At 38.9% G+C, this 12,365-nt stretch overlaps 1 protein-coding gene across 1 annotated transcript in view; it reads left to right on the forward strand.

Moving 5' to 3' along the window:
* Positions 1-284: 284 nt before the first annotated feature.
* The window catches only part of LOC105479932 (kinesin family member 5B), a 47,878-nt gene continuing 35,797 nt past the window's right edge, over positions 285-12,365 (forward strand). Inside the window, exons 1-2 of the mRNA XM_011738267.2 lie at positions 285-619; positions 8,033-8,120. Coding sequence (XP_011736569.2) covers positions 494-619; positions 8,033-8,120 — 214 coding nt within the window. The 5' untranslated portion in view covers positions 285-493. The remainder of the gene's footprint in view (positions 620-8,032; positions 8,121-12,365) is intronic.

Genomic DNA, 12,365 nt, shown 5'->3' on the forward strand with positions numbered 1-12,365 from the left:
GCCTCCCGGCCCACCGCGCCTGCGCACTCCTCCTCCCGCGCCGCCCAGTCGCCCAACGGCGGCCTCAGGAGTGATAGGGCAGCAGCCGGCCAGCCGGCCAGGGGACAGCAGAGCGGGCGGACGGGTAGGCCCCATCTGCTCTTTGCGAGGAGGAAGAAGGTGGCCACTCTCCCGGCCCCCAGAACCTCCCCAGCCTCCGCAGCACGCCCAGGCCGTCGAGGGCGTCGCTGAGGAGCCGCCGACGCTCTCCCCGGTGCCGCCGCCGCCATGACTGCCATGATGGATCGGAAGTGAGCCTTAGGGTAACGGCTGCCGGCGCCGGCTCTTCGAGTCCCGGCTCCCCGGCCGCCTCCGCCCGGGGAAGCGCTGCGCAGCGCAGCTGACTGCTGCCTCTCACGGCCCTAGCGACCCCAGGCCCTTAGCCCCGTCGCGCTCCCCGCAAGACTAAGCAGCCGGGAGTGGCTCCCGGCCGCCGGCCCCGGCTGCGAGAAAGATGGCGGACCTGGCCGAGTGCAACATCAAAGTGATGTGTCGCTTCAGACCTCTCAACGAGTCTGAGGTGAACCGCGGCGACAAGTACGTCGCCAAGTTTCAGGGAGAAGACACGGTCGTGATCGCGGTGAGTGGACCCCCTCCGGCACCCCTCCTCCCGCTTCTTCGGGCCGGGCTGTGCAGAGAGTTTAGGGAAGTGGCAGGGTGCAGAATTGAAAGGGAGCAGCGGTGTCCGCAGCCCTCCCCGGCGGGGTTTGCCGGTTCAGATAACCCAGTGGAGGAAGACTGCGCAGCTTCGCGTGCGTTCCGGGATCGCCCCCACCCCGGTCTTTGGCGCCGGGAGACGGGAGGCGCCCAGCCTCAGCCCCGGACACTCCCCCACCTGCGGCAACGGAGGAACGTCCGGGGAGCAATTTCAGTGCACGTTTGTCTGCGTTTCTGTGTGTGCAATTACGGATATTGGTGTTTTGGATTAACCCCAAATTTGCCATTCAGAAAATATGTAATGCTTATATAAAGTTCAGCTGGGGACATTGAGCCGTATTATGCTTTAGTAAAGATACTTAGTTTTATAGAAACATAACCAGTCCTTGAACCGTGTTGTTTCCCCCTGGGAGAAGGAAAAAGCACCAAACAGCTACAAATATTATCTACACCTCAAACTTTCACCCACCACTTTTTGAGTGGTGAATGACTTTTCATGTTAACAATTACAAATGGTAAATGGATGATTGTAGAAAGAAATAGTTGAGCTTTTTTTTTTTTTTTTAATAAATCGGAATGAACAATTTTGTTTAATCTAGCAGACCTAGCCGACTTTGGTTGAGTCAGATAAGTGCTCCGAAAGAGAAATCGCACTCTTGCTAGGTTTTATGGGATAACAGCCTAGGAAAAAGTATCAGCTTTTTGTTTTTATATCAGACAAAGTATTATAAAAACAAGCTTATAAAAAAGATAAAAATTGACCAGTATTAGATTCATACTTCTGCAATTAAGGTCTATCTTGAAGAAAATTGATCTTTGGTAATCCCAAGAATAGTGAGATACTGTTTTTTTGTAATGTAAAACATAACTAGAGTTGAGTGATCATTTGAGACCAGAATGTGAGGGTGTTTTAAGGTCTGATCTCTGGCATTGAAAGGTCTGAGAAAATAGCACTCCTAGTTGAAGGAGATTAAAAATTAATTGTAAAGTATGGCATACGAAACAGTGAACTGTGACTAAATTATGTTCATCTTTCTTGGCAATGCTATGTAGTAGAACTAACTTTCTACATTGTTACCGTAGTATGAAATTTTAATATGTTAATTTTTCCTCTAATGTCATTCTGTAGTTAATAATTGTATGGGGCTATTTAATTTGGAAATAGGGCAGAGGTCACAGGAGATGGGACAAGGATGATTGAAAGCATTGACACTGAAGACAGACTAAAGTTCTTTAGGGTTTTGATGTGAAAGTTTCTCCAAAGTTCAGCTCCGAAAAATGAATGTCTTAGCTCCTTGGTAGGCCTTTGGCAAACAAGTCATTAGGCCACTAACAACTGCCAACTATTACTGTGTAAAGATTGTCAGGCCAGTTCTTTGTTAACAAGTGCACAAGAAAACCTCTTGTGTAAATGACATCATAGGTTGGCAGAGGCGGAGTAGGAGTAGTTAAGCGCAGTAATCCTTTTCCTTTAGGATGGTATATTTTACATATAGTCTGGAGGCTTGCAAGGCCTAGATTAGTTGTCACACTTGAGGCCATTAGTTTCTTAAGAGTTTTTGTAATTTACAGTACTCAGCTTCAGCAGTGGTTGGCACATAACAAACCTATTTTTCCTTTTACACTTGTCTTAAGAATGTCTTATTTCTTCAGATTTTGTGTTTACACAGATCTGTAGTTATCACTATGATTCTTTTTGTTGGAATGCTAAAATTTAGGATTCATAAAATGTATTAAGATTAGAAGGTAACTTTTGATGAGGCCCAGATATGACATAAACTATGAAGAAAGAACTAAAGGAAAATGAATAAAGGAAACATACATTTATTCTAGGTTTCCACTGGGAAAAAGTTGCTTATAAGTTCTGTTTCAAAATTTCAGTACTCTATATAAACGGTAATATTAGGAATAAATGTATAGGTTGTTGGTTTGTGAATCCATAATGAACAGTTAACCTTTAGGTAAACTGATAAGCATTTTAGTTGTTTTTTGGTTGGTTGATTTTTTTTTTGAGATTTTTTTGAGTTGAGTTTTGCTCTTGTTGCCCAGGCTGGAGTGCAGTGGGGTGATGTCAGCACACTGCAACCTCCGCCTCCCAAGTTCAAGCGACTCTACTGCTTCAGCTGCCTGATTAGCTGGGATTACAGGCACGCGCCACCACGCCCAGCTAATTTTTGTATTTTTAGCAGAGATGGGTTTCACCATGTTGGCCAGGGTGGTCTAGAACTCCTGACCTCAGGTGATCCACGTGCCTCGGCCTCCCAAAGTGCTGGGATCACAGGTGTGGGCCACTGTGCCTGGCCTGTTTTTGTTTGTTTGTTTGTTTGTTTTAAGTGTAAGCAAAAATACATTACAACTAAATAACAGCTTTAAAAAATGAAAGGCAACATGTTTTGGTTCATTGTTTTCAGAAATAGTTTCTTGCCTATAGTAACGACATTAATTACTGAAGTCTCATTTTTGTTCAGTTTTTTAAATGAATTATTTCATTTTGTAAATGGTTATAAGAGCAGCCAGGAGGAGCGGAATTAGAAAATCTCTGGGTAAAATCTTCTCGGTTTATTTTTTTCATTTTACTGGTTTCTAATCCTGATTCATAATGAACAGTTTAGGAGAGAATTGCTGCAATGCAGCATTTAAAACTCAATTCTTTAAAACGTGATTTAAGAACATTTTGTACACAATCTTCTATTTAGATCAAAATTGAAAGAATAGTTTATGATGTTAGAAGCATAATCAGTGCTCATGGAGAAAGTAATTTTTAAGGATTCTGATTTTTCTTCTAACTTCAGTTTTTAATACTTTGTCTAAACTTTTTTCCTGCTACTCATGTAATCAGTGATTTTAATAGGACACCATGGCAGGCAAATCTTTCAATTTCATAGTGTTTCTCTGTATGCTGTACAGCCTTTAATACAGAATTTATTTTTAATTAAGTGCTTGGTGAAGTGTTATAAATGTAACATTGAATGAAATGAATTATTTTACGAAAGTCTATAAGTGATATAAACTATTTGCTTTAAATTAGAGAACTTGTTACCTGCAAAACAAGGACAAGGGAAACAGTTTATGTCTTTGAAATGAGCTTGCTGAAAACACCAGAAAAAAAAATGATAGAAAAAATTAGGAGCTTGCTAAAAATGCCAGGAAGAAAAATCAATAAAAAATGACACCTGTTTATGAACCATGAAAGTAGAATATGGTTATTTGCATCATTAAGTATCTTTACAAATCATTATTCCTTATATGGTACACCGTGAAGGCTTCCAAAAACAAGTTGTGGTAGTTCAGAGAAATTAGAAGAGAATAAAACTAATTAGTTAATCTTGCCCAGTTCCTTGCCTAAAGGAAAACAAGATTCTCCCTTTTCAAGTGAATGATTTGGTGTTTGGACCTTCTTGATTACCTTAAGAGGGAAAAATGAAAGGGAGGAGGGAAGGAACCATCATCACATACCTTTACAGTTGTGGAATGTTAGCCCACTATAGTGTCTAAAGAAAATCTAATATAATACACTCCCAAGTGATCTGAAATAATCAGCTATTCAGAATTCCAGAGAAAGATATATCCCTGCCAGAAGGGTGTCCTTCATAACCAAATTTGGTGTTCAGCCTGGTTGGTGCATACTCAAAACAGGAATCACTTCCCTTAAGAAACCTAAGGTATGCAGTCGAGATCAATTTACTCCTTTTTGATTTGTCCCCTTAAAGCGTCAGTCAGATGTGAATGCATCTTGTGACTTGGAGTTATTAGTAAAAATTGAAATCTGAAACTTCAAGGATCTTTGAAGATACATGGGATTAAAAGTTACATAATGTAGATTTCGAGGCTGAAACCAGGTTTGAAAAATACAGATGTCCAGATGAGTTTTTCTTTGTTTAATCTATTTGAAAAATAGAGATATGCCTTAATTATAGACCATTAGAAATAATCTTTATGTATCACAAAGTCAATTTTCATTCCAGGAAGCCAGAGTCAGTCATTAATTTATGGCTAGATCTTTAATTAAAACATTTGCCTTACTTAGTATTACAAAATCATAATTTGGATTTGCAGTCAAGATAAGAAGACTGTTTTGTCAACTTAATGCTAAGCACTTGAGTTAATTTTTATTGAACAATAACTTTTAGAAAGATAATCACTCCACTCTCAATTATTTTTATGTTTGTGTGTTACCTTTTAATAGTTGCCATTTATATTATTTTAGTAAGGTTGTAATGGTAGTTTGTATATTTGCTTTGAGTTGGTAACAAGAGTAAGCAGCTTCAAAAAGTACTTTTGAGGCAGGCTTTACTACTAAAACTGTTTACTATTGTGAAGCTGTTTACATTATTGTCTGGCATATCTGTTGGTAAATGGTTTAGTAGCACTATTTTCTATTGATGTAAACATTGAGGCCAGGCATGGTGGGTCATGCCTGTAATCCCAGCACTTTGGGAGGCTGAGGCAGGTGGATCACTGGAGGTCAGTTTGAGACCATTCTGACCAACATGGCAAAACCTCATCTCTACTAAAAATACAAAAATTAGCCAGGTGTGGTGGCACGTGCCTGTGGTCCCAGCTACTCAGGAGACTGAGGCACGAGAATTACTTGAACCCAGGAAACAGAGATTGCAGTGAACTAAGATGGCGTCACTGCACTCCAGCCTGGGCAACAGAGTGAGACTGTTTTAAAAAAATATATATGTGTGTGTGTGTGCGTGCGCGCATATGTATATATGTAGATATATATAAAATTCAGCTGACATCACTAGATCACTTACATTAGATCCAAGTATACAGCTTAACTTAGTATTCAGGTTTTTGCCTGGCCTTATCCTCTATTACTCTTTGAACGCTACAGTCTGTGCTAATTATTTCTAAAATTGTGTTACTCATCTACAGTATTTCATATCTTTATAGTCACTAAATGAATGTCTGCTGAATAAATGAGGAGGGAAAATTATTTTTGCGTAGAAAAACTATTAATATGGTTCATTTCTGGGTGGTGATTGTTACTTTGATTGTACTTAACATTTGTTTTCAGAATTGTTCACCATGAATATATCATGTGTCAGCAGTAAAATAATAGATTTCTTTTAGCCACACCTGTAGAATTGAATGTTATTTGTTTCAGTAGCATCTAAGAAAAGGATACGTTCACATATGTCATAACTAAAGAATAATCAGACATTGATGCCTATTTTAAATTGATGCCAAAGTGAGATCAGCTTATTATATCTGTCAGTAATGCTTTCAGCTTTAGAGGGAAAACCAACAGCTAATAGTGGCCTAAATAATAAGAGGATGTTTTTCTCACATAACAGAAAGCCTGAATATAGGTCCTTCATGGTTCCTGACTCTGTTATACTTTGTCATCCTTAGCTGTTGCTTTTCATCATTCTATTTGTCGTATTTGCAAGATGGATACTACAGCTCCAGGCATTCATTCCAGGAAGGAGAAAGGGCAGTTTCAGCTGAGATGGTCCTTTTTATCAGGATAACAACACCCTTCTCAGAGACCTCAAACAGACTACCACTTCGTATTATTCAGAGCTTGGTCATGTGACTACTAGTTGCAGGGAGACTAAGCTAGCAGGTATTTGGCTTTCCAGCCTATTGGGAGGTAGCAAGGGAAAGGGGAATTGGGAACAGCTTTAGGAGTGTCTGGTTCATTGTTACTTTTATTTCAGACTTTGAGGTGGGGATGTGGAGTGTAGTAGGTCTTTTTCAGCTAAGACCTAGAAAGTGTTTTCTAATGTTGAGGGCTTTTTCTGGGGTCATGATTGTTTTGTGTTTTAGGGACCAGCTTCCTTTCTTTCCTTTAGAAGAAACTAGAGAGCAGGCAGATACTTGCAAATACATAGAGCCCCTTACCTCTTGTTTTCGGATACCTATTCTTTCTCCTAGATTATTAAATTGTTCCTGCAAGCATTTAAAGTTCCTCAGGTCTTACAAGTTTTTAAAACAAAAAAACAAAAAAAAAACTTTCTTAGACATATAGCAGATTTTCTGCTCCACTTGGTTACCTCCCATTCTTTTTCAATCCATTCCAATCTGACCTTTGTCATTGAGTACTTTTTAGTTTTGTCTTAGCCTCACAACTATGTTTGACATAATCACTCCCTCCTTGAAAAAAATTTTTTTTTTTGACTTACATGGACACTACTGATTTTTTTTTTTCAATACCTCTGTCTCCTCAGACTATATAAGTGGTTCTCCAACAGTGGTCCATGGAGTCCCCAATATCATTTTTGGGGCCCGGAAGATCAGAGCTGTTTTCAGAATAAGATGATGTCTTTTTAACTGTTTTGATATTTGCATTTGATTCTTGCTCCTTGTACTTCAACTTAACAACTTCCCTTGGTGTCTTGCATTCTATACTATTCTTTCTGCCTTAGGATCTTTTAAGCATCCTCCCAATGCCTAGACTACTTTTCTACACGAAACCTTTTTCATCCTTCATGAGTAATACTGGAAAGAGTGATGATAAATTAGTTGCTGCTTATTCTTCCATTCTTAAATATTCTTTCTCCAAGCGTGTTTCCCTGATATTCTGCTTTCCCGTAGACTTAGGTTCTCCTCCTATATGCTCTCATTGCGCTTTCATAGCACTCAATTGTATGAGTCAGAATTCTGATCACTTAATTGTTTAATATTTGCCCCACTATTACTTATGCTCCACTAAAGCACAGAGGGAATCTGTCTTGGTTATCATTCTAGCATGTCATCTCACATTCCATAAGTATTTGTTAAATGAAAGAATGGTTGAAAAGCTGTTGCAGGACAGGCATGGTGTTTCACACCTGTAATCCCAGCACTTGGGGAGGCTGAGACAGGAGGATCTCTTGAGCCTAAAAGTTCAAGACTAGCCTGGGCAACATAGCATGGTGGCACATGCCTCTAGTCCCAGCTGCTCAGGAGGCTAAGGTGGGAGAATTTCTTGAGCTCAGAAGGTTGAGGCGGCAATAAGCAGTGATTGTGCCACTGCACTCCAGCCTGGGTGACAGAACCGAAACCCTGTCTTTAAATAGGTATTTAAAAAAATAAAAATCACTCAGCAATATTTGGCTGCCATAGTAGTGCTAATTATAATTTACCGGGAATTACAATTGTGATTACTGGGCCCTGGGATTGCAGCAAAGACTAAAGACCATTCATGTTTTCCTGGAGTTTATTCTAATGGGTTTGTATATGGTGATGCCTAAGATCCTTTCCACTTCAAAGATTCAATGATATTAAATTATGCATACTAGGTATACTATTTTGAAGATTAAATATATGATGGCATCTGTAAAGGTTAGAAAGGTTCCTTTACCTTTAATTTGTATAGTTGAAACACTTTTTTGTTTTTCAGTCCAAGCCTTATGCATTTGATCGGGTGTTCCAGTCAAGCACATCCCAAGAGCAAGTGTATAATGATTGTGCAAAGAAGATTGTTAAAGGTAAATATATTTAACCTGCTGAGTTGTCTCAGCAATAAGTAAATAAGTTTGTGATCTTTTCTACTTATTCAACTTTCTCTTTTTCATTTTAATGCTCCTTTCTTCTAAGTTAATTGCAGAAGAAAGTTGTTTAAATAATAAAAAGGTCAAATACAATTAGTAAGTATTCTATTGCTGAAATTCCGTGATTATGTACAGTACCTAATTAAGGGTATTATGAGAACTATGTTACACACTTATTCTTGAGAGATGCATTTCTATTAGATATTCCTGGGAGAATTTCCAAGGTGGCAGTTCTAGAAAGAGAACAGCATGAGAATGAAAACAAAATGGCTAGACACATTTCTAAAAAGTAGTGGAAAATGGCAGTCTATCATTCTTCCATTCCATTGTTATTCCTTCCCCCAAAGACTTACCTATATCCCTTGAGGAATTTAACAAGGGTTGCCAAGGGTGAGAAAAGTATGTGCATTCCAGTTAATACTGCAACTTATACAAGGATATGTATAATTTTACGTTTTCTAAAACCATTGAATTTTAAAGCTTAGAGAGTACTCATTGTTTATCTGGAGTTACTTCCAGTTACTGTAGAAATCTGTTTAATCAAAGGGATGACTATTACTTTGTGATATGATTTATTTCATTTTTTTACAGCTGTAGTTGTTAAAAACTGCTTCTTAGATTGAGGCAAAATCTGTGTTGTGGCATTCACCACATTTGAGGAGTTGAGATTCAGTATAAAAGTAGATGGATTAGGATAGCATAGGAGCACAGATGTTCATCCTAGTAGCAGGAGATAAAGTGGAGTTATAGAAGGTCTATAGATGTAAGGGAGGGAAAATGTGGATGTACTCATTATATCAATTCCATATTGTCTAATACAGGGAGGAGAGTCATCATGGAGATGAGGAAGGGGGAAGAAGTTCTAGGAAAAGGCATGAAATGGATGGATTCAGGCAGTGTGAGAGTATTGCCAGGCAGTATTAAGGGCCCACGTGAGGTTAGCTGCTGAAAGAGTTGAATTTTTGCCCATTTGGAGTTTTGCTAATTGAGTACAAAAGAGGGAAGTGGGGGACAAGAGAATTGAGGAAATAGTCAAAGGAGTGATTATAATGGTGGACCATGGGATCTAAGGTGGTTAAGTTACAGGCATAAGGATATGAGGGAGGCTGAAGGGCAGTGAAAAAAGGTGGTTACATTAGTGGGTTGTAGATCTCAGTGGGGTCAAAGATTTGTTGGAATCAGGGTACTGGATGGAGTAATAGAAGGTGAATACAGACAGTCCCTGACTTAGAACAACTTAAAATTGTTTGACTTTATGATGGTGGAAAAGCAATACACATTCATTAGAAACAATATTTCTAGTACCTGTACAACCATTCTGTTTTTCACTTTCAGTATAGTATTCAATAAATTATATGAACTATTTGACACTTTATTATAAAATAGGCTTTGTGTTAGATGGTTTTGCCGAATTGTAGGTCAATGTACGTGTTATGAGCACTTTTATTTTTTTTTTATTTTTATTTTTTTTTTGAAATGGAATCTCGCTCTGTCGCCCGGGCTGGAGTGCAGTGGCGCAATCTGGGCTCACTGCAAGCTCCGCCTCCTGGGTTCACGCCATTCTCCTGCCTCAGCCTCCCGAGTAGCTGGGACTACAGGCGCCCGCCACCTCGCCTGGCTACTTTTTGTATTTTTTTTTAGTAGAGACAGGGTTTCACCGTGTTAGCCAGGATGATCTCGATCTCCTGACCTCGTGATCTGCCCGTCTCGGCCTCCCAAAGTGCTGAGATTATAGGCTTGAGCCACCGCGCCCAGCCTATGAGCACTTTTAAAGTAGGCTGTGCTAAACCATGGTGTTTGGTAGGTTACATGTGTTTGATGCATTTTCAGCTTAAGGTATTTTCAACTTACAATACATTTTTCAGGAAGTAGCCCCATTGTAAGTTGAGTATTATCTGTACTTGAAATTGAGATTATGGAAGCAATGCAGTTAGTAATGAAAGGTAAAGGAGTTGTCATGGAGTTGGCTTCTGAGGTAGTAAAGAAAGGATAAGGCCAGACATGGTAGGTCACACTTATAATTCCAGCACTTTGGGAGGCTGAGGTGGGAGGATTGCTTGAGGCCAGGAGTTTGAGACCAGCCTGGGCAACAGCGAGACCACATCTCTGTTTTTAAAATAAAAATGAAAGAATAAGATTGCAGAAAATTTGGTTGAGGAGCTGAGAGGCCAGGGTATTTTAGTGGGATTATCTGCTACAGACTTTGAAACCACCAATACTGTTGTATTACAGCAGTAATGGTATTGGTGAGAGGGAGTGAACTGGGTACTGAAATCTTTGTAAAATGAAGGGGAATTAACACTTGTAATTGTGTAAATGACTGCAGCAAAGAGGAACAGGGTCATCATGTTGTAAGCATCATGTGGTTTTCCAGAGGGATCTGTCGTAGAACACAATTTCTTTGATTGAGACATACTTCTGTCTCATCAGTACAGTTTAAGATTACATTAGCTTTCTAACTAATAGAAAGTTACTGATTCATGAATTCATGGGCAATTTGAATATACAGGTCTTTTTTATATCTCTTGCTGCCTACTTTAAACCCCACCCCATACTTGCACTTTGGAGAGCAAACCTTTAAGGTGCAGATTCCATTTTGTTCATTTTAGCTCTTAATCATATTTTGAGTTTTATTTTTATAATTATCTTACCGGGGGGGATCTAGTAAGTTGGCTGTCAGCACATTTGATAAGTCTATTAAAGTGTCAAAGGCATTGAAGTTTGAAAAATATGATTCTAAATCATTTATAAAGTGCTTAATGGGCCATGGTCCCTAGCTTAATCTTCTAAAATGAATAAGATTGTTGACAGTTATTTAAATCACACTGTTTGGGTATTCAGCCGACCTCAGAGCCTCTTACCTATACAGTTGGCTAGTCCTTAATTTGTCAACATACTCACAAGAAGATGATGAAAAACTTGAATCCTTTTATCAAGCGTTGGTGCATGAGTCTAGTATATGCCCAAAGTACCAATTGAATAACCATATCCAAACAGGAAATGAGGTTAGTTCAACCATAGTCTTTACTTAATGAAATTTTGGTATACTTATTTCATAATCTATTGCTTTTTGCATTTTGAAAATGTATGTAACATTTGTGTCTTCTATTACCTTTGTTCTCTTTGGGTTTTAAAACTAATCTACAGTAGCTGTGAGATTTTTATCCTTGGAATGTAATCCTCCTTAGTAACTAGAAACTTGGGTTCATTTGAAGCCATTCTTTTGCTATCATACTATCCACATCAACCTTAAAGTCTCTCTCAACACTGTTTATTCTGTTGTTCTGTTTTGAGGATCATATTTGTGGAAGATGGTAGTAAACAGAAATACCTCCATTATAATATCATCAGTTAATATTTTATGGTCTTTCCTAAGCAGCGCAGGTTCATTCATTCATTCATTCATTTTTTTTTCTGAATATGACTTTAAAAGTTCTTCTTAGGGCCTTAGTTTTTATTTTGTTTTGGTTTTCTAAGAGTTACTTATCCTGGACTTTTATCTTTCTCATGCTGTTCTGATGAGTTCTCTCTCTCGTACATCCTTAGTTACATAATCTCTTAATAATAGGCTCATACTCAGAGTTTTTCAAAATCTATTGTTTTTTAAGTGGTACCTAACCTTTAGGAAAAGAAAAAGATGAAGTCTGTTGTCCTAACATTTAGGATATATGCATCTATTACTTTTGTTCTGCTTTATTACTGTTTGCAGTTCTAAGGTGAAATTGTTAGCTTCCTGAAATTTCTCTTCTTTTCTCAAAATTTCAGTCCCTTCTTCATCTTGCTTTACTGTTTGGAACTGTGTTCAGGATAATAGTTCCCTTCTCTGTAATATGGTAAGAGTATAATCTTAGGAATCAGACAGTCCTAGATTGAATTCCAGGCTATGCCACTTTCTTGCTGTGTGACTTTTGGCAAGTTACCTAACCTTTCCAAATCTCAATTTTTTTTTCTGCAAAATAGGTACTAGGAGTTGTTAAACACAAAACGGGTATCAACTGCTAATTGTGGCCTCTGTCGTCGTCTTCTTCCTTTTTTTTTTTTTTTTAATTGAGATGGAGTTTTGCTCTTGTTGCCCAGGCTGGACTGCAATGGCACGATCTCGGCTCACTGCAACCTCTGCCTCCTGGGTTCAAGCGATTCTCATGCCTCAGTCTCCTGAGTAGCTGGGATTACAGACATGCG

This window comes from Macaca nemestrina, chromosome 9, assembly GCF_043159975.1.
Source record: "Macaca nemestrina isolate mMacNem1 chromosome 9, mMacNem.hap1, whole genome shotgun sequence".
NCBI classification, from domain to species: Eukaryota; Metazoa; Chordata; class Mammalia; order Primates; family Cercopithecidae; genus Macaca; species Macaca nemestrina.